Here is a 23639-nt window from a genome sequence, read left to right as displayed (position 1 = left end):
GAAGAAATTTAAAAAATTATAGTAGAAATCAGTGAACTTGAAAACAGGAAATCAATAAAGAAAATTTACAAAGCCAAAAGTCAATTCTTTGGTAAGATCAATAAAATCAATAAATCTCTAGGCAGGCTAAGTAAAACAAAAAGAAGAGAAAACACAAATTACTAGTATCAGAAATGAAAGAGAGAACATCACAACAGATCATATGAACATTAAAAGGATAATAAATACTATAAATAACTCTATGTTGGGACACCTGGGTAGCTCAGTGATTGAGCATCTGCCTTTGGCTCAGGGTGTGATCCTGGAGTCCCGGGATCAAGTCCCACATCAGGCTTCCTGCATGGAGCCTGCTTCTTCCTCTGCCTATGTCTCTACCTCTATCTCTCCCTCTCTCTCTCTCTCTCTCTCTCTCTGTGTGTGTCTCATGAATACATAAATAAAATCTTTAAAAAAAAAGAATCTGTTAAAAAAGTCTATGCTCACACATTTGATAATCTAGATGAAACTGACACAAGTCCTCAAAAGAAACAATCTTCCAAAACTCACACAAAAAGAAATGGACAATATGAATAAGGCCTATATCTATTTAAAATATGGAACCATAATTAATAAACTTCCAAAAGAGAAAGCACCAGGCCAAGATTGGTTCACAATGTTAGAATTATACCAAATATTTAATAAAGAAATTGTACCAATTCTCTATAATCTCTTTCAGAAGACTGAAACAGGGAATACTTTCCAATTCATTCTATGAGGCTAGAATTAACCTACTACCAAAACAACATGGACATTACAAAAAAGGAAAACTACAGAACAATATCTCTTAAGAATACTGATGAAAAAAAGTCAACACTATTATTAGCAAATTAAATTCAGCAACATGGAATATAATTATGCACCACAATCAAGTGGAATCTATCCCAGGCATGCATGCAAAGCTGGTCCAGCATTCAAAATCAGTTAATGAAATTAATCACATCAATAAGCTATGGAAGTAAAATCATACGATCATACTGGAAGATGTATGAAAAGCACTTGCCAATATCCAACACTCATTCATATAAAAATTCTCAGTAAACTAAGATTAATGGGATATTTCCACAATTTGATAAAAAAAAAGTCTATAAAAACTCTACAGCTAGTATCATATGTAATAGTGAAAAACTTGAGGCTTTCCAAATAAGACTCAATAAGGAACAAGGCAAGGATGTCCCCTTCTCTGTACTGCTTTTCAACACTGTACTGGAATTCTTTACCCAATCCATTAGGGCAAGAAAAGGAAATAAAAGATATACAAAGGGGGAAGGAAGAAATTAAACAGTCTTTGTACATAGATGACATAATTATCTAGGTATACAATACAAAAGAACTTTCTAAAAACCTCCTGGAACTACTAAGTGATTATACCAAAATAGCAGAATACAAAATTAATATATAAAAGTCATTTGCTTCCTAGGCACCAACAATGAGTAAGTTCAATTTGAAATTAAAAACACAATAGCAGGGGATCCCTGGGTGGCGCAGCGGTTTGGCGCCTGCCTTTGGCCCAGGGCGCGACCCTGGAGACCCGGGATCGAATCCCACGTCGGGCTCCCGGTGCATGGAGCCTGCTTCTCCCTCTGCCTGTGTCTCTGCCTCTCTCTCTCTCACTGTGCCTATCATAAAAAAAATAAAAAAATAAAATAAAAAAAAAACCACAATAGCATTTAGATCAACACCCTCCTCTAAAAAAGAAGTATCTAAGAACAAGTCTAAAAAACTATGTACAAGATCTATATGAGGAAAACGACAAGACTCTGATAGGAAGAAACAACTAAAAAATGAGAGATATACCATGTTCATGGATAGGAAAACACAATATTGTCAAGATGTCAATTTTCCCCAACCTGATCTAGATCCACAGTGCTATGCCAATCAAAACCAAAGCAAGTTATTTTTGTCAGTATCAACAAACTGTTTCTAAGGTTTATATAGAGAGACAAAAGACCCAGAATAGCTAATACAATATCAACAGAGAAGAACAAAGTTGGAAGAATGACAATAAGTGACTTCAAGATTTATCATAAAACTACAACAATCAAAACATGTGGTATTGGCAAAAAAATAAATAAATAAAACACCCATGGAACAAAATAGGGAGCCCAGAAACAGACCTACCTAAGTACTGTCAACCAATCTTTGACAAAAGAGAGAAGACAATACAATGGATTAAAAAAACAGTCTTTTTAATAATAATAACAAAAAAAAAGACAGTCTTTTCAACAAATAGTGCTGGAAAAACTGGCAAAATCTACAGGGCAAAAATATAAATCTAGACATAGGCCTTAACAGCTTTCACAAAATCACTCAAAATGGATCATAGACCTTAACATAAAATGCAAAATTATAAAACTCATAGAAAATAACATAGGAAAAATACAGATGATCTTAGGTTTAGTGATGGACTTTTTAGATACAACACTAGATACACAATCAATAAAAACAAGAATTAATGAGCTGGACTTCACTGAAGTTAAAATTTTTTGCTGTGTCAAGACACTAATAAGAAAATGAAGAGACAAGTAATACACTTGAATGAAAATATTGGCAAAAGATATATCTGATAAAGGGATATTATCCAAAATATACAAAGAACTCTTAAAAATCAACAATAAGAAAACAAACAACTGATTTAAAAATGGTACAAAGATCCTAACACACAGCTTACCAAAACGATACACAAATGATAAATAAGTATATGAAAAGATGCTCCACATATGTGTCATCAGGGAAATGCAAATTAAAAGGAGATGCTAATACACACCTATTAGAACAGCAAAAATCCAGAACTGTTAAAACCAAATGCTGACAAAGATGTGAAGTAACAAGAAATTTTTTTCATTGCTAGTAGGAATACAAAATGGTAAACCCTCTTTGGAAAATAGCTTGTCAGGCTTTTTTTTTTTTCTTTTTCTTTTTGAGATTGTATTTATTTGAGAAAGAGAGAGAGAGAGAGCGCACAAGCTGGGGAGAGAGACAGAGGGAGAGGGAGAAGCAGACACCCTGCTGAGCAGAGAGCTTGATGCGGGGCTGGATCCCAGGATTCTGAGATCATGATCTGAACTGAAGGCAGATGCTTAACTGATGGAGCCACCCAGGCGCCCCAGTTTGTCAGTTTCTTATAAAACTATAAACACACCTTACCACAGGTTCCAGCAATTGGACTCCTTGGTGTTTATCCAAATGAGCTAAAAGTTATGTTCACACAAAACCTGCACATGAATGTTTGTAGTAACTTTATCCATAATTGCTGAAATTTGGAAGCAACTAAGATGTCCTTCAGCTGGTGAATGGATATATAAACCGTGGTACAATCAGACAATGGAAATTATTTGGCACTAAAAAGAAAGAAGCCTTCAGAAGACATGGAGGAAACTTAAATGCATATTACTGAAAAGGCTCTGTACCATATAATTTGAACTATATGATATTTTGAAAAGGCAAAACTATAAAGACAGTAAAAATATCTGTGGTTGCCACTGGGTAGGGAGAAGCAAAAGATAAAAAGAATACAGAGAATTTTCAGGGCAGTGAACTATTATGTATGATACCATAATGGTAGGTACATATAATTATAAATTTGTCCAAACCCATTGAAAGTACAACCCCATTACTAAACCCTTGCTGCAAAGGTACATCAGTGTAGGTTCATCAATCATAACAAATGTACCATGTTGGGGAAAGATGTCCAGAGTGGACAAGGTTGAGCATGTGGGGATAAGAGGCATATAGGAGCCCTGTACTTTCCACTATAGTTTGCTATGAACCTATGACTACTCTAAAAAATACACTAATTCTTAAAAATAAATCATGTTTTCTTCCATCTAAGCAGTCTTATTCAAGGTAATAAATAACAACCAACCACAAAAATGCAAAAAAGCTTTAAAAAGTAAATGGTAGACTGGATTTCAAAATTCATTTCCTCATGATCAGCAATACTTTTTAAAAATGTTCTTGTACCAGTAAAAGTCTGTTCTTTTATATGGATTATCATTCACAAAATGAAAACCTTAATATAATTTGCAAATCATCTAAAACTGTTAAATTCTCACTGCACAGTCAAAAATCCACATATAAGTTTTGCTCCTCCAAAGTATAACTTCTAATGGCTTACTCTTGACTGGAAGCCATGCCAAAAACATAAATAGTCAATAAACAGATTTTGTACGTTATATTATGTACTGTGGTTTTTTCACCATATTCTTTTTTTTTTTTTTTTTTTAAATTTTTATTTATTTATGATAGTCACAGAGAGAGAGAGAGAGGCACAGAGACACAGGCAGAGGGAGAAGCAGGCTCCACGCACCGGGAGCCCGACGTGGGACTCGATCCCGTGTCTCCAGGATCGTGCCCTGGGCCAAAGGCAGGCGCCAAACCGCTGCGCCACCCAGGGATCCCATTTTTCACCATATTCTTAAAGCAAGGTAGAAGGAAAAAAGTGTTATTAAGAAAATCTTAAGGAAGAGAAAATACATTTACAATAATGTACTGTATTTATCAAAAAAAAATCTACATAAAAAAAAATCTACATGAAAAAAAAAATCTACATGAATGGAACCATGCTACTTAAACAATGTTGTTCAAAGATCAACTACAAATTAGAATATTAATATTAATAGAATATTGTATAGAATATTAATAGAATATTGTATAAATCTACTTATTTTATAAATAATGAAACAAAAACAATATAAAAAACTCATTAGGTATATCTGCTTAAATCTTAATTTATTGCTAAATTCTAACCTTAATAATTATTACCACCAAGTAACTTGCTATCCAATCAGTAACAAAATATTCCTAATTCTTGATAAGGCTGCAAATGAAGAATGAGAGAAAAAGAAATCTCTAATGTAAATAGGATCAAATTTCTAAGACAAAAATGTGTTTTTCTTTCTCTCATCACTGAGCACCTATAGCATAAGCACTGAAATAAGCATTAGAGATACAAGAGAGAACCAACAAATCTCCAACTTCTCAGAATTTATTTCTAGTGAGAAAAACAAGTGTTACTGAAGTATTGTTGAAATGGAATGTGATGCTATTTTCAGGGCACAACATAGTGCTTCAATAATTCTATATATTACAAAATGTTTACCATGATAAGTGTAGTTACCGCCCATCATCATGCAATGTTACCCCATTCCATACTTTATTTTATAACTGTAAGTGTGTACTACCTAATTCCCTTCACCTATTTTGCCCATCTTACCAACCACCTCTGCTCTGTCAAACATCAGTTTGTTCTTTGCATTTATGAGTCTATTTCCATTCTGTTGTTTTCCCACATATAAGAGAAACCAATGGTATCTTTCTGTCTTATTTCTTTTAGCATAATACCCTCTAGGTCCCATCCATGTTGTCACAAGTAGCAAGAGCTCCTTTTTTGTGGGTGAATAATATTCCATTGTATGATACACAGTGTGATATGCCATATCTTTATTCATGTATCAATGGCTGCTTAGGTTGATTCCACATCTTGGCCAAGGTAAATAAGCTGCAATAAACATAGAGGTGTGTATATTTTTTTGAATTAGTGCAAAAAACAAATACTTTTTGAAGTAAATAGATATGTATAAGTAAAATAATGATAACTTTGTTCTGTGAGGAGATCAACAAGAACCTACTCCAGGGAAAGTAGTCAGGAAAAGCCCTTCTAAGGAGGGGATACCTGAACTCTATCCTGAAAACAGAGAAGGCACCGGACACAGCAAGTGCACAGTGTGAACAGAGTTATAAGCTGAGCAATGTTCAATACTTTGTATTAGGAAAGAATTTAGCCTTTTAAAAACTGAATGAAAGCTGGTGTGACCAGAACATAGGAATGAGCAGGCTGTCATGACATGATGCAGAAGAGGTAGGCAAGGTCCAGATGAGGTGGGACCCTCACAGGTCCTAGTTAGCAGTTTGGGTTTAGCTCTAAAGACAGCAAAAATCTTTTGAAGAGTGTTAACATTTTCAACTTACATTTTACATCACTCTAGCAGTGTAAATGGTTGTAACTGATTACAGGATACAAACACATATGCTAATCATAACATCCCAACAAGATCCAGCATCTTGGGCTAGCTTAGTAATAACAGGAATGAAAAAAGACAAATTCTAGATGTATTTGCTCTTCTTTCTGAGAAGAACAGTCCTCACCCATGTCCTTGGAAGTCCCTTTATCATGGGAAAGTTAACTGAAAAAAAATTAACAAATTCTCTCTTTAATGGTATGATGAAGTTCAGCAAAAAGAGAATGATCTGAAAATAGAATGAACTGATTTAATTGCAGCTGGGCCTTATCCTAGATAGAGGAGTTTATGTACTTTACTTAACATCTATCAGCAACAGTTTACTCACAAATAAAATGAAAATAGTAACACATTTCACAAAAGAGTTACAAGATTTAGATGTTTACAATCTATCTACATATTTTGTTCATACGCAGATGCTCTACAAATGTGAATAGTCAACTCCACCCCTTAGTAACCGCATTTTCTAAGTGGAATAAGTGGAGCAGATATTTAATACCAAGGAATGCATTTCTGATGGTGGAATTTGAAGCAGGAGATATTTTGAGGCAAGAAAGCATTCCCCTAAAACCAACTGTTTACCCCACCTACCAGGACATAAAGGAGCTTTCAGAGTACTGTAAATATTTATGAAAAACTTGATCCTCAAAAAAAATAAACTATTATATAATGATGAATTCTTGTTAAAATACAAAGGTAGTCATTAATACAATCCAAATACAATAACACCATTCATTTTAACTGGTCTAAAGTTTACAATGAAACAGTAAAATAGTACATGCTTTATTAAGTACTTTATTAGGCAGCAATTTCTTGCACTAACAAACCTGTATTTACAGCAAGGAAAGATCATAAAGGATTTTTATTGGGGCATATGTTAGAATAAATTCTTCTAACAGCTGGGTTTAAATGCGCCATCTTACAATTAACACTTGAAAGCTGATGTTTGCTTACTTGCTAAAGAAACAAACAATGGAACACTGGATGACATCAAGACTCATTACCACTAACATTGCACTTACAAATGATTTATTCTATGTAGTGAGGCTCAATTACTGTGAGAGTTTATCTCGTTTTGGACTTCTTAAAATTACTGAATGTTCCACACTTAAGACAGTAAAAGTTATTTTAGTATATTCCTTGACATATGACCAAATCTCCAAAATGTTTATTATTATTCATTAAACTCAAACTAAATACATTATGTTTTCTAAAAAGTAAGGCAGAAGCAGAGGAAAAATTAGTATGACTTTCAGAAAAGATAAAGTATTATCATTCAGATCAAGATCATGACACAAGAGTGTTTCTTCATTAAGACCAATGTATTCTACGATATTACTTTTTTTCAGTTTGTTTACTTAAAGAACTGAAAGAAAAATAATGGGGGGAACATTTCAAAACAAGATGAACCCAAAAGAACCATGCTAAGAGACATAAATATTTAAATGTTGAAAATTAAAGATATAAAGAGAGAACCCTAAAAGAAACAAGAGAAAAGCCAATAGTGAGTATAAGGACCACCCATATGACCATCAGCTGATTTTTCAGCAGCAAGTTTTCAGATCAGAAAGAAGTGGCATGATATATTCAGGATGCAAAGGAAAAAACCTACAAGAACAGTCTACCAGCAAAGTTTTCATTCAGAATTGAAGGAGAGTTTCCCATACAAGAAAATTTTTAAAAGTTCAACACTAAACTAGCATTACAAGAAATGTTGAAAGGGTTTCAACTGGCTGACTCAGCTGGTGGAGCCTATAACTCCTGATCTTAGGGTTATAAATTTGATCCCCACACTGGGTACAGAAATTACTTTTAAAAATAACATAAAGAAAAACAAACAAAAACTCTTTAAGCAGACTAATCAAGAAAAAAAAGAGAAGAGTCAAGAAAATAAAATCAGAAATGAAAGAAAAGAAGTTACAACTTACACCCCAAAAATACAAAAAATTATTAGATTACTATAATTACACATTAACAAATTAGACAACCTACCAAAAAATGGATAGATTCCTAGAAACATTAAATATTCTATAAAATAAATCTTCCAGATGTTGTTTCTTCTTTTTATTTTTTTAAAGATTTTATTTATTTATTTATGAGAGACACAGAGAGAGACAGAAAGAGGTAGTGACACAAGCAGACAGAGAAGCAGGCTCCATGCAGGGAGCCTGAAATGGGACTCGATCCCGAGTCCCCAGGATCATGTCCTGGGCTGAAGGTGGTGCTAAACTACTGAGTCACCCGGGCTGCCTGATGTTGTTTCTTAATCAAGAAGAGACAGAATATCTGAACAGACCAATTATGTAATGAAATTCAATCAGTATTTTAAAAACTCCCAACAAACAAAAGTCCAGGGCCAAATGGCTTCACAGGTGAATTTGAAAAAAAAAAAAAAATGTAAAGAAGACTGAATATCTAGACTTGTCAATTTGTTTCCAAAAATTGGAAGAAGAAGGAATGCTTCCAAATTCATTCTATGACTAGCATTACTGTGATACCAAAACCAGACAAACACACAGCCAAGAAAGAAAATTAAAAACCAATATCCCTGATGAATCTAAATGCAAAAATCCTCAACAAAATATTAGAAAACCAAATTCAACAGTACACTATAAGGATCATACACCACGATCAAGTGGAATTTGACAGGAATGCAAAGATGGTTCAATATTCACAAATCAATTAACATCATGCACCACATTAACAAAATGAAGACTTAAAAAAATGAAGACTTAAAAAATCATTATCATTTCAATAGATGCAGAAAAAGTATTTGATAAAATTCAATATCCATTCATGATTAAAAAAAAACTGAACAAAGTGGGAATAGAGGAAGCATACCTCAAAATAATAAAGGGCATATATAACACTCCTACAGATAATAATATAATCAATGGTAAAAAAAAAAATGAAAGCTTTTCCTTTAAGATAGGAACAAATCAAGAATATAATTTCACCACTTTTACTCAACAAAGTACTGGAAGTCCTTGCCACAGCAATCAGACAAGAAAAAGAGATAAAGGGAATGTAAATGGAAGGAAGAAGTCAAACTCAGTATTTGCAGATAACATGGTACTCAAAGATTTCACAGAAAAAACTATTAGAAACTATTAATGAATTCACTAAAGTTGCAGATACAAAATTAATATAAAGAAATTGGTTTTGGGAAGCCCAGGTAGCTCAGCGTTTTAGCGCCGCCTTCAGCCCAGGGCCTGATCCTGGAGACCCGGGATCAAGTCCCATGTCAGGCTCCCTGCACGGAGCCTGCTTCTCCCTCTGCCTGTGTCTCTGCCTCTCTCTCTGTCTCTCATGAATAAATAAATACGATCTTTAAAAAAAAAAAAAAGAAATTGGTTTCATTTCTATACAGTAATAACAAGCTAGCAGAAAGAGAAATTAATAATCACAGGTACAGGGCAGCCCTGGTGACTTAACAGTTTAGCGCTGCCTTCAGCCCAGGGCCTGATCCTGGAGACCCGGGATCAAGTCCCACATCAGGTTTCCTGCACAGAGCCTGCTTCTCCCTCTACCTGTGTCTCTGCCTCTCTCTTTCTGTGTGTCTCTCATGAATAAATAAATAAAATCTTTAAAAAAATAATCACATGTACAATTACATCAAAAATAATAAAACATCTAGAAATAAATTTAACCAAGGAGGTGAAACACCTGTACTCTGAAAACTATAAGACATCAATGAAAGAAAGTACAGTTGATGCAAATAAATAAATAAATAAATATAAATAAATATATAAATGCAAATAATATAAATATAAATATAGCATATACCATGCTTATGACTGGAAGATTTAATACTGTTTAAATGTCCATACTACCCAAAGCAATCTATAAATTCAATGCAATCCCTATCAAAATATCAATAGTATTTTTCATAGAACTTAAACCAAAAATTCTAAGATTTGTATGCAACCACAAAAATCCCAGCCAAAACATCCTTGAGGAAGAACCTCCAGAAAGCTGGAGGTATCATGCTTCTAGATTTCAAACTACAATTTCAAGCTATCATAATCAAGACAGTACAGTATTGGTACAAAAAGAGACAGAACAGAGTATAAAGCCCAGAAACAACCTATGCTTATATGGTCAATTAACCTATGACAAAGGAGCCAAAAATATAAAACAGGGAAAAGACAGTCACTTCAATAAACGGTGTTTGGAAAACTGGACAGCTACATGCAAAAGAATGAAACTGGACCACTTCTTTATACCGTATACGAAAATAACTCAAAATAGATTCAAGACCTAAATGTAAGACCTGAAACCATAAAAGTTCTAAGAGAAAACACAGGCAATAAACTCTTTGACATCAGTCTTAGCAATATTTTTTTGAATCTGTCTCCTCAGACAAGGGCAACAAAAACAAATATAAAAAAACTGAGAATATGGTACACTAAAAAGTTTTTGTCCAGAGAAGGAAACCATCAACAAAATGAAAAGGCAACCTCCTAAATCTGTAAGTGATATATCAAACAAGGGGTTAATATCCAAAATATATAAAGAACTCAAATAATCCAACACATATACACACAGAAAAACAATCTCATTTAAAACATGAGCATGGAACAGGACCTGAATAAACATTTTTCCAAAGACATACAGATGGCCATGAGACACATGAAAAAATATTCAATATTGCTGATCACAGGGAAATACAAATCAAATCCACACTGAGATGTTAATCCCACCTATCAGAATGGATAGTATCAAAAAGACAAGAAATAATAATTGTTGCCAAGGATACAAAGAAAAGGAAATCCCCATGTAGTGCTGGTGGGCATGTAAATTGGTGGAAACACTAAAAAAAAAATAACATGGGGATTCCTCTAAAGTTTAAAAACAGAAATACCATATGATGCAGCAATTCCTCATCTGGCTATTTATCCAAATAAAACAAAGCACTAATTCAAAGAGATGTTGTATGCATCACTATATTCACTGCAGCATCATTTACAATAGGTGTGATATGGAAGCAACCTAAGTGTTCATTGACAGATGCAAGTAAAGAAGTTATGGAACATAGGTACATGGATTATCACTCAGCCATTAAAAAAGAATGGGATCTTGCCATTTATGACAACACAGATAGACAAACCTAGAGCCTGTTATGCTAAGTGAAATAAGTCAGATATAGAAAGACAAACACCTTATCGCTACATTTAAACGTGGACTCTAAAAAATAAAACAAATGAACTAACAACAAAGCAGAAACAGACTAAAAAATACAAACAGGTAACTGCCAGAGGGGAGACAGATAGGGGATGCATGTAACAAGTGAAGGAGATTCAGATGTACAAACTTCCAGTTATAAAATAAGTAAGTCACAGGGACATAAAATGCAACATGAAGAATAGAGTCAATAATTTTGTCACAATTATGTTTGTTGACAGTTGGTAACTACACTTATTATGGTGATCATTTTGTACTGCATATGAATGTCAAATCACTATGTTGGTACACCTACAATGAAAAGGAAATACAGTATTGTATGTCAATTACAGTAAATTAACTAATTAATGTCTTCAGAGAGATTATAATAACATGGAGGAATGCTTTATAAATAAAAAGTTGGGATGCCTGGGTGGCTCAGCAGTTGAGTGCCTGCCTTAGGCTCAGGGCGTGATCCTGGAGTCCCAGTATCAAGTCCCAAGTCGGGATCCCTGCATGGAGCCTGCTTCTCCCTTTGCCTATGTCTTTGCCTTTGTCTGTGTGTCTCTCATGAATAAATAAAATATCTTTTTTTAAAAAGTTATGTAAAATTATATATGTACCTCTGTATTCAATGATAAAATATAACTATGTAAAACAAAGGAAAAGTATACAAAACTGTAAATAGGCAATCCCAGGGTAGTAGTATTATGGCAATTTTCTTTTTTCTCCATTTCCCATAGTTTCCAAAATTTCTATAAGTATTGTTGGCCTAAAAACCCATAAATCCACACTTTTAAATCAGAAAAAAATACACACTGATGTCTTAAAATAAGTACATCTCAATGATATCTAGACTTTCCACTAAAGTCATGCAAAGAAACTTGACTATAAAAAAAAATAAAAATTAAAAAATTAAAAAAAAAGAAACTTGACTGTCATTCTCAACACATTTCTAGAATTCTTTATTAACATTTAGGATATGCTTAGCAGATTTCAGAGCAGCTAAGCAACTATAAATCCTATTAGAAAATGACAGAAGAATAGTGGGGAAAAAAACCCAGTAGACTGATGTTCAAATCCTAGTCTTTCTCTTTAATTTTACGACTTTGGGCAAGTTATTAACATTCTTGAGTCTTAGGTTCATCAGCTATAAAATGAAAAACAGACTATTTACCTCACACAATTGTTGAAAGAATTAAATGTTATACTGCATGTCACAGTATCTGTGTACTAGAAACAGATAATCAAAATGCCTATTAAATATGAATCATTTCAGTATGAAAGATATGGTTTACATTTCTGAATTCACAATTTAACAAAAAATAAAAACTTGAAAGGGTAGAGGCAAAAGCACAATTAAAAGATTCAAAGATAAGACCTAAAACAATCAGTATTAGTTAACTTCCAGAAAGGTGGAAAAAAAAAAATCACAGTTGTTTAACTGGCCATTTTCTAAGATTAAAGAACAAGAGAAAAATGGGTTAAATAAAAAAGAATTTCAGGTGTACTTTAAAAATTAGAAATTAGCAAAAATATTCAATATATGAAAAAAAGTTTCTGGAACAAATTACATCAGTATGTAATGGTAATCATATATTATCTGAAGACTAAGCAATCTCTTAAATCTATTCGAGATTGTGAATTCCACTGAGATGCAGTAAAAACTGGCAATCAGGAAACTGAAGTCTCTAGTAGTAAATCTTGCTAAGATTTCATATAACTTAGAAAGCCACATCAGTAATTTGGGCCTCAATTTCCTCATTGGCATATGAGAGGGTGTGATTATGAGTCTCTATAATATTAGTTATTAAGTAATATGTGATTGCCACTTAATATGATTTATGGCTGACACATTTGGCAAGAATACAGAAAGTAAGCCATAGAGATGCATCACTGATCACTTACAGTCCTTCAAAGAAGTGTAATGACATTATTATACTGTAGTAACTTACACTTTGATATAATGAATAGTATATTAAGTTGTCTGAAATTCTTTAAGCAGATTAACAAGATACTTGCAACTAGAAAATAGCCTAACTAGTTAGGTCACTAATTCATGGAAGCATAATCAAGTGACATATAGTTCCAAAATACCATGCTTATCTTTTGAAGGTCACTTAAGAAAATAGCACAAGTGTTTGTAACATTATGTTTTGCTTATGAGAATAAAACTGTTCGCATTGTCAGATCATGAGGATATTAATGGTGAGAAGGACAGATGCTAAAAGATGGTAGGTTACAGAGGGATTAATAAATTCATTACTGACATGCCAATCACGTACTCTAGATAAAGAAGATATGATTTGTATCTATGCATAAACAATGGTTCACCAAAACACACGTGATATTTTCTCTTAAAAATTAAGTCACAAAATAGAAGTATTTTACTAATCATGACATGAAACTTAGTGATTCAGAGCTGCCTACTTTCTATTAACAATATGAAACTTTGGCCATCTTATTTTTATACAAGCTAAATTCAATTTCCAATCTCATATTCTGATACCTAGAAATAAAAGCATTTAAGTCTGAAAGGTTGTTTTTTTTAAAAAATCACTAAGACTAAGAACTCAGGTATTTCCTATATGAGGTAAGCATTAGACCTCTCAAGATTATGTAATTTTTAACTTCAGGTACAGGAATAATAGTTTTTGAGGGGAAAAAAAACAAAAACCACAAATGCCCCTTTCCCAAGGAAAACAAAAAACAAAAAACTTTGTACAAAAGAAAGCTTTTTGCAAAAACAATTACTTTACAATCACTAATTCTAAACTAGACATAAGGCCTAATGAAAGTGAAGTAAGCAAAGGAGCTAAACTACTTACTTGGTGGAGGAAATAATGCTACAAATGACCTACTTCAAATCTCATTAAGAGAAGTCCCGGTAATTATCCTCACAAAAATTCTAAAACTAAGAGTCAAGAAACAGACTCCTTCTACAACATATACACACATACACAGGCTACATACTGTACAGTGAGGCTTCCTGCCTGGTAGAAAAGTGAGCATCTCAGGCAGAGAAAACTGAAGCTACATTTGCCCCTTTCACTCTAATAGATGACCAGTAACTGATTAATTTAATCTTTGTCATCAAATAAACGGTGTATTTCCTTTACTCTTACAAGAAGAGTTTTAAGTTTGTAAATTAAATATCTGCAGGACTTATTCTATTAATTGCTTCAGTTCTGAGTACATGCAGAATTGCCAATATGACAGGGAGAAAGAATGAAACGAAACATCTGTGTTACCATAGTCACTGTTATTCATCCACAAATGTCTAAAGCCTTAAAAACTTTCTAAACTTGCAGAGATAAGAGGCAAGTAACAATACTAAACTGTGCATTCCATCAATTTTGTATGAACACATAACTCTTTTTTAAAGGACTCCATTTACTTTCTTAACAATGGTTATGGCACAGTCTAATTTCATTTCAATATCATACAAGTATCTTTCTGTGAATTCTATTAGATGCCATACAAAATGCATTAAAAGGAATCTATGCATCCACAAAATTACCTGACAAGCAATGTGCACGAGGTAGACCAGCTCTTTAGATTCACAGCCATTTTTCGTTACTTCATTCTGTTCTTCTGAAAGGGACAGCTACGTCAAAAAAAAAAAAAGAGAGAGAGAAGAGAAAGTCATGATTAATGAGTAAGAATAAACTAGGCATTCAGTAATACTTGAACCCTCACATCAACTCACTGTAAATTATGCCTTTCAAGGGTACTCTATTGCTTATGGAGGATAAAGAATTCAGGATGTTTTAAAAAATATGTTTCTAAGAATTGTCTTTGTAGTTTAAAGTAGCACAAACTGCATAAGAGTAGTAAATGAAATACCTTCATTCAAGAGCAGGTCTTCACTCCCCTAATTTATTTAGCACATTTGTGGGCAGGCTCTGAGAGACAGCATGACCAACTAGTTAAAGGAGAGCTCATGCTCTATTGGAAGAGATTGGAAACTGGCTTCCCAGAGAACAGGTGGGGACTGCACACATGTGTCACTTCAGACTTATTATGTATATCTACACATCAGGTTTTATTTTATTTTTACTTGAACAAGAAGCTACAATTTAGAAACTGAGTTGCTTCATATGAAAACAGAGATTTCTAGCTTCTATTGAAAAATCAGAAAATCTAAATTATTGGACCTATATTCTCACATAAGAATGGCTGGAACTGAAAAGTGACCAAACCCTTTAAATGAGGCATGCACTCTCCAAGACTTTGGCACCAGTATCTCAGCTTAATGGTAACTATCATTCTTCATGCTGTTTGCTTTGTTATTTTAACATACACTATTCTCTTCCTGCATTTATATTACATATTTGCCCCATCTAAGGTTGTAAATTTGCAAACTCTGCTCTAGAGACAGACAGCCCTGAGTTCAAAAGTGTCACTAACTAGCTGTAGAATATTGACCTACCTACTTAATCTCTCATCGGGAAAATGAAAATGATTAACAACACCTATTCTCCAGTTTGTGAGTAGCAAATGAGATAATGCATTTAAAGTGTTCACCAAGATGCCTACTACTCATAAGTACTTAATGTTACTTATCATTATAGTTAATATTATAAAAAAGAAAAGATAGACACATTCTCTATTTTTGAGAGCAGTATCACTAAAGTACTTTTAAAAACACTCTGGTTTTTTTTGTTTTTTTTTTAATTGAAGTTGATTCAGTCTAGTATACTGGAGTTGGGGTTTTCCAGTAACTAGGAAGTTGAGTTTTTTTTTTTTTTAAGATTTTACTTATTTACTCATGACAGACACAGAGAGAACGAGAGAGAGAGAGAGAGAGAGAGGCAGAGACACAGGCAGAGGGAGAAACAGGCTCCATGCAGGGAGCCCAACGTGGGACTCAATCCCAGGTCTCCAGGATCACACCCCAGGCCGAAGGCGGCGCCAAACCACTGGGCTACCGGGGCTGTCCAACACTGGTATTAAGCAGAAGTTCACAAGGTAATGATCACTCATTTTCAAACCAGCCCAAGCAAGCCAGATTTAACTATAAAACCATACTTTCAAAAAAAGAATTAGGGGTAAGAAAAAACCTAAATGAGCTAAAAAGGGAAGGTGATAAGACATTCATGAGGGATCCCTGGGTGGCGCAGCGGTTTGGCGCCTGCCTTTGGCCCAGGGCGCGATCCTGGAGACCCGGGATCGAGTCCCACATCGGGCTCCCGGTGCATGGAGCCTGCTTCTCCCTCTGCCTGTGTCTCTGCGCCTCTCTCTCTCTCTCTGTGACTATCATAAATAAATAAAATTAAAAAAAAAAAAAAAAGACATTCATGAGACAGAATAGACTCATGGACATGCTCAGAAGCCTGGTTAAGGTGCAGGAAGATAAAGAATCTATACTAGACCGGGTAAGGAGAAACCAGCCAAACCCTGAAGACTGCATGTGGACTGGAGTGATGAACGAAAATTCCAAGGAAAACCTTGTAGCAAAGAGTCAACGCCTACCCAACCCCAGATCAGTGCACCAAAGGCTGGGGGAAGAGCAGGAGCACGGAGTGAGGTGAACCTGTGAAGGGTGTGGAGCCTCCTCAGCACATGCAGCTAACTGCTGTGGACGGGGAGCACAGCAAGAAAGCTCAGAGAGGGTCTCTTGAGGCATTCAAGATATTCAAAAACTGAAGGCTGGAGGAGGCACAGAAAAGCCCTGAGAAACACCATAGAGGCAAACCAGGGCTTCAGAGAGAGCTCTATGCCATGGTCTGCATCCGCAGTGGGGGAGACAGAAGAAAGCTCTCGTTTGGCACAGAAGATTGGGGAAAGGACTGGAGAACAAAGACAACTAGCAGCCAGGCAGTAAAGAAGAGACAGAGAAAGACCATGCTTCTCCTCAATTCAGAAAACTAGCGGCTGAGCAGTAAAGCACAAAGAGATCTTTAGATACCTCACCAATTTTCAATTCCCCTCAATGGAGGGTGTACAAAACAACTCTTGGATATCCAAACCGTAAGGAAGAGTATACAATTTTAAAATGTCAGTAATCACAGAAGAAATAAAGACTAGAAATAAAATCAACCTTCTTAATCAGAACTAGGGTGGAGAGGAGAATGAGGACAGAGAGAAGAAACTCCTTCAAAATGGGCAAAAAGACTGGAGGGCCTCACAGCAAAGAAGGATGGTCAGGTGGTATCAATAAAATGGCAGAGTAGGCAACTCCAAACTCCATTCCCTTCACAGACGCATGAGAAAACAAGCAAAAACTCTCAGAATCAATTTTCTCAGTAATCTAGAATACAGCAGAAGGTTTACAATCACCATGAGAACACTGAATCAAGGAAAAAACCAACATAACTTGCAGAAAAGCTTTGTGGTATCTTTCCCTGCCGTGGCCCCATGCCTTCCCATCTCAGCAGCACTCCTGCAGGTAGCAGCCCTAGTTCCCAAGGTGGGACCTTCTTCCCTGGGTCCAGAGAGAGTAGAGACATCATTAGCAAACTCTTGTAGCTGTCTGTTCTGATCTGTCTGGCAACTCATGAAGAGTTGACACAAGGGACATGTCTCTTTTTCACCTAACTTGGAACTCATTCAGGGATTTTAAAAAAACAGCATTGCTAAAATACTGTAAAGTGAACTAAAAGTCTTCAGTCACCTGAAGCAAGACTATACTTAAGACATAATATAGACAGTTTAACAGCAAGGAGAAAGAGGTGAGGAGAGAAGTTCCTTGGGAAATGAGAGTATTCAAACATGTCTGTGTAAGCTGGGGCATTGAGAAAGCCATGATTACATTCAGGGTAGCATACATGCACACCAGACAAAAGGATTTCCTTATTTCACCTCCACTCTCCAACCTAAGACAGAGCTGTAAAGAGCCTGGTTAATTGTTGAATGCGTGCTTCAGCACAAAGGAAATGTGCAAAGACTCACTTATTATTTATTTTCTTTATTTTTTATTTTTAGTTCTTGGCATTCAAGGAATTCCCTGACAAAACACTATCTGAACACAAGTAAAAGAAGAGACGTCAGTGAGCACATAGGACATGGAACACAATCTTTTCAAAAACAGTCTGGAAAAGTCACTAAAAACAGAGGCTGCAACCCTCAGGATCAAAACCAGCAAACCTGTGGTCAGGGACAGAATCTGATTTCCACAGTTACCATATTGTAACATCCAAATGTCCACTATGCAACAACAACAAAACTCACAAACTATACAAAGAAACAGGAATGCGCATTATAAGCCATTCATTCACAAGAAAAAAAAAAAGCTATAAGCCAGTAGAAGCTATCCCTGAGACACCCAAATATAGGCCTTAACAGATCTTAAATGTACTTTATAAAACACTCAAAGAGCTCAAAGAACTAAAAACGAAACCTGAAAAACAATGTATAAATAAATGAAAATATCAATGATAAGAAAGGAAGTAAAAAAGGGAACAAAAAACAAATTTGAGGAATGACTAAAAACTCTTACTAAAGGGATCTAAGTAGTATAACTAAAAATTCACTAAAGGGATCAACAGCAGACTTGGGAAAGAAGAAGAATCAGCTGACTCAAAGATAAGATAAGTCAAAATACAGGTTTCCCCCACTCTCCAAAAGTAGAGCATTCCTCTGAAACCTTTAAAAGGCAAAATGGTATAAAGTGAAGAGTATCCTCTGCTTTCCAAAAGTCTGCATTATGCCACCTTACTTTTATGAAAGACCTCTATTAGTTAATACCTGTTTTTGCCAATTGAAAGAGATCAAAAAATGATTTTCACACTTATGAAAATAGCCACTACTGTACTAACATAGGTATTCATCAAAGCCAAGTAGTATAAGGGAAAGTTTCAGAAAGCAAGAGAAACCTGTATAGCCCAAAGAACAGAAAGAAAAAGAAATTTTAAAAAGTGAAATGTTACACAGGAACCAGTAGGATATTTTCAAGAGACCAAAACATGCATTATGAAAATCCCAGAAGGAAAAAGAGAAAGACATATGGAGATTATATGAGTAGTGACATCAAGAAGATGGAAGAATGAGAGAACCCAGACTCTAGACCCCCTGCACAGAAACAGAGATAAGCAACTACCAACACACAAGAATATCTTTGTGAAATTCTAGAACTTGGGAGGTGAGGCCAACACAAACACTTGGATGACAAAACCCGGGAAAACTCACATGAGAAGGGAAAGCATAGTTTCACATGACTATAGTCATCCCTTTCGCAGGCCAGCACAGCACCACACTAAAAGGGATTCCCTAGGGCTATGGCTTTTCGTTGGGGGGTGGGGGGTGTGAAAAAGAGCCCTAGAGAGATATCCAGCTTCCCCAATGCTGAGGAATGAACTTCAGGAGGCCCACCTCTGTCTTGCCTCACAGGGAACACTGAAGGAACTGGCAGGAGTAGACCACCTGGGGCCACCTAGTAACAAAGAAAGGGGATGGGGGCACAAAGCAACCAGGCAATGGATATTGGTGGTAGCACATGTCCCCGCCAGCAACCTCACCTGATAAGAAAGTCCCGCCTGAAGCTCTGCCCATCTGCAGAGACAAAATGGTGGCCAGGTAAGCTCAGGAGATACAATCATCAGTTTTGGCTGGTTGGAGTCCCCAATCAACGGACCATCCAATCAGAAAGAACAGTCAGTGACACTACCAGACTCCAAAGTCTGGCCTCCAGGCTGCACTCTGATGCAAGGCACAGCCTGTGGCCCTGCCCAGCCTGGGAGGCCAGCAAGTGAACAACTTGACCAGGCACAGCCAGAAACTCTAACCAGTAGAAAATCCAACCAGTTATCCTGCCCAAATAGAGCAAAAGATGTGTATACCATCTATCATTACACAGACCAGCCTGTGTCCCTTCCCAAAAGCACAGAGAGCCTTCTAGCCTTCCTCAATCACTGAATCCCAGCCTGCAGACCCACCTGAATACAAACACCAGTCTGACACGACTTGGCCATTCAGTGCAAACTGTGACCACAACTGACCAGGGATGATTACTGAGCCCAGCCTGCATCTCTGCAATCCAGCTCAGCAAGTGGTCCTACCTGATAACAGAGCCATGCTGGCAACCCACTTGACCTCAAAAATTGTGCAGGGACCTCACCCATCAGAGATCCCAGCAGCAAGTACCACCTATCTACAGATGCTACCAGCTGAGTCATTCAAACTCAGAAGCTAGGGTGACTCTTCAAAGTCTTTCCCTATCAAAAGAACCTATAAAAACTGGAAGAGGAAACTACTTCCTCAAATGAACAAACACCAGTGCAAGAAGATAAGGATCATGACAAATCAGGGCAACATGACATCACCTAAGGAATAAATATCTAATAAGTGATCCTAAAAAAAGAAACATCTAGGAGGTAACAAAGAATTCAGAATCTTTTTTTTTTTTTTTTTTTTTTAGAATAATCATCTTAAAGAAATCTAGTGAGGGGCACCTGGGTGGCTCAGTGCTTGAGCCTTTGGCTCTGGTTGTAATCCCGGGGTCCTGGGATCAAATCCCACATCATGCTCCCCATAGCGAGCCTGCTTCTCCCTCTGCCTATGTCTCTGCCTCTCTCTCTGTGTCTCTCATGAATAAATAACTAAAATCTTTTTTAAAAATTAGTGAAATACCAAACACAGAGAGAGAGAGAGAGAGAAAACTAAAGGAACCTAGGAAAGCATTACATGAACAAAATGAGAAGTATAAAATGCAGAAATTATTTTTTAAAAAACCTAGAAAGCACAGAGCTAAAGAATATAATGATTGTGTTAAAAAATTCAATAGAGAATGTCAACAACAGACTCAATCTCAAGTAGAAGAAATAATCAATGAACTTGAAGACAAGTATTTTGAAATTATCTAATCAGAAGAGCAAAAATAAAAAGAAATGAAAAAGAATGAAGAAAGACTACAGAACTTATAGGATACATTAAGTGCAACAATACATGCATGATTGGAGTCCCAAGAAAAGGAGAAAGGGGGGCAGAAAGTATATCTAAAGAAATAATAGCTGAACACTTCCCAAATTGAAGAAGAGATATAGATATCCACGTATGTGAAGCTCAAATATCACCAAATGTATTGAACCCAAAGAGGATCTATTATAATCAGTCAAAAATCAAACAAAAAGAATTTTCAGAGCAGCAAGAAAAAAGAGAATTTCATGTACAAGGGAATTCCCGGAGTTATCAGATTTTTCATCAGAAATTTTGCAGACCACAAGAGAGTGGAATAATATGCTCAAAGTTCTAAAAGAAGAAAACTGACACACAAGAATATTATACGTGGCAAGCTGCCCATCAGAAATGAAGGAGATATACTTCCCAAACAAATAACCACTGAGGGAGTTCACTGCTATACCTGCATTACAAGAAACTCTAAAGAAGTTCTTCAAGCTAAAATGAAAAGGCAGGGGATCCCTGGGTGGCGCAGCGGTTTAGCGCCTGCCTTTGGCCCAGGGCGCGATCCTGGAGACCCGGGATCGAATCCCACGTCGGGCTCCCAGTGCATGGAGCCTGCTTCTCCCTCTGCCTATGTCTCTGCCTATCTCTCTCTCTCTCTCTCTCTCTCTCTCTCTCTCTGTGACTATCATAAATAAAAAAAAATAAAAAATAAATAAATAAATAAATAAAATAAAATAAAATAAAATGAAAAGGCACTAAAACTCAAAAAAAAAGTAAACTCAAAATAAAGGTAAATACATATTCAAATTCAAAATTCTCTACTATTGAGAAAATGGTATGCAAATCAATTTAACTTATAAAAGTTGAAAGACAAATTAAAAATGACTATAAAAAAATAAATAAATAAAAATAAAAATGACTATAGCTACAACAGCTTTTAAATAGATACCAAATATAAAAAGATGTTAAGTTGTAATAATAGTAACCTAAAATGTGAGACAAAGAAAAGGACAGTTTTTCTATGTAATCCAACTTAGGTTCTTATCAGCTTAAAATAGGGTATCATATGTTATTTTATGTAAACTTCATAGTAATCACAAAGAAAAAGTCTACAGTAGATACAGGAAAGAGAAGAAAGGAAACAAAATATAATGCCACAAATACTCATCAGATCACCAAGGAAGATGGCAAAAGAAAGAAGGTTTAAAAAAAAAAAAAAAAAAAAAGGAACTATGGTCAAACAGAACAATTAACAAAATGTCCTGAAGTATCAATAATTATATTTTGTATTAGTTGATTTATTTAAAACGAAATCTGTGAGGTCAAAGTCAATGAGATCAATGTTATAAGCTCGATGAGCAAATTCTAGACCCATGAGAAATAGTTTATAATCTTTTAAGTGAACAGTTTTCTGTATCAAACATTCTAGACAAACACAGTCGATGGCTGAATTACATTCGTGTGTGTGTGTGTGTGTGTGTGTGTGTGTGTGTCACTCCTTCTTTAATCATTTATCTATCGATGGGCATGAGTAGCTTCCACAGTTTGGCTATTGTAAATTAGCTGCAATAAATACAGGGATGCATATATGCCTTCAAATCAGTGTTTTCGTATTCTTTGGATAAATACCCAGTACTGTGACTACTAGATCATAGGTTAATTCTAATCTTAATTTTTTGAGGAACCTCCACACTGCCTTCCACAATAGATGCACCATTTGCATTCCCACCAATTGTACACAAGGGTTTCTTTTCTTCTACATCCTTGTCAACATTTGTTTCTTCAGTTTTTGATTTTAGCCATTCTGGCAGGTGTGATGTGATATCTCACTGTGGTTTTGATTTGCATTTCCCTGCTGATGAGTGATGTTGAGCATATTTCTATGTGTCTGCTGGCCATCTGGATATCTCCTTTGAAGAAATCTCTGTTCCTGTCTTCTGCCTATTTGTAACTAGATTGCTTGGGTTTTTTTAGTGTTGAGTTCTATAAGTTCTTTATATATTTTGGATACTAACACTTTATTGGATAGATCATTTGCAAATATTTTCTCCCATTGAGATTATCTTTCAGTTTTATTGATTGTTTCCTTTGCTGTGACAAAAAGTGTTTTATTTTTATATACTCCATATAGTTTAGTTTTTGTTTCCCTTGCCTCTGGAAACAAGAAAGATGTTATTGTTATAGCTCATATCAAAGAAATTACTACCTGTGCTCTCTTTGAGGATACTTATGGTTTCAAGTCTCACATTTAGGTCCTTACTTCATTAAGAATTTATTTTTCTGGATGGTGAAAGAAAGAGGCCCAATTCCATTCCTTTCCATGTAGCCATCCATTTTTCCCAACCCCGTTTGAAGGGCCTTTTTTTCCCCACTGCGTATTCTTGCCATCTTCGTTGAAGATTAGTTGACCATGTAACTGTAGGTTCATTTCTGTTCCATTTTGATCTGTGCCTCTTTTTGTACTAGTACCATAAGGTTTTAATTACTGCAGCTTGAAGTCTGGAATTTTGATACCTCCAGTTTAGTTTTTTGTTTACAAGACTCCTTTGGCTATTCAGGGTCTTTTGCAATTCCACA

At 35.5% G+C, this 23639-nt stretch overlaps 1 protein-coding gene across 8 annotated transcripts in view; it reads right to left on the bottom strand.

The window, feature by feature from the left end:
- Window positions 1-23639, bottom strand: part of ARHGAP32 (Rho GTPase activating protein 32) — a 291821-nt gene that overhangs the window by 100050 nt on the left and 168132 nt on the right. For all 8 annotated transcript variants that reach the window (XM_049109759.1, XM_049109758.1, XM_049109760.1 and 5 more), the window contains one exon: window positions 14740-14826. In XM_049109759.1, the coding sequence (XP_048965716.1) occupies window positions 14740-14826 (87 nt within the window). The remainder of the gene's footprint in view (window positions 1-14739; window positions 14827-23639) is intronic.

Source organism: Canis lupus, chromosome 5 (genome assembly GCF_003254725.2).
Source record: "Canis lupus dingo isolate Sandy chromosome 5, ASM325472v2, whole genome shotgun sequence".
In the NCBI taxonomy this organism is placed as follows: domain Eukaryota; kingdom Metazoa; phylum Chordata; class Mammalia; order Carnivora; family Canidae; genus Canis; species Canis lupus.
The sequence above is the reverse complement of the archived record's forward strand: the minus strand, read 5'-3'. Positions and strand labels throughout refer to the sequence as shown.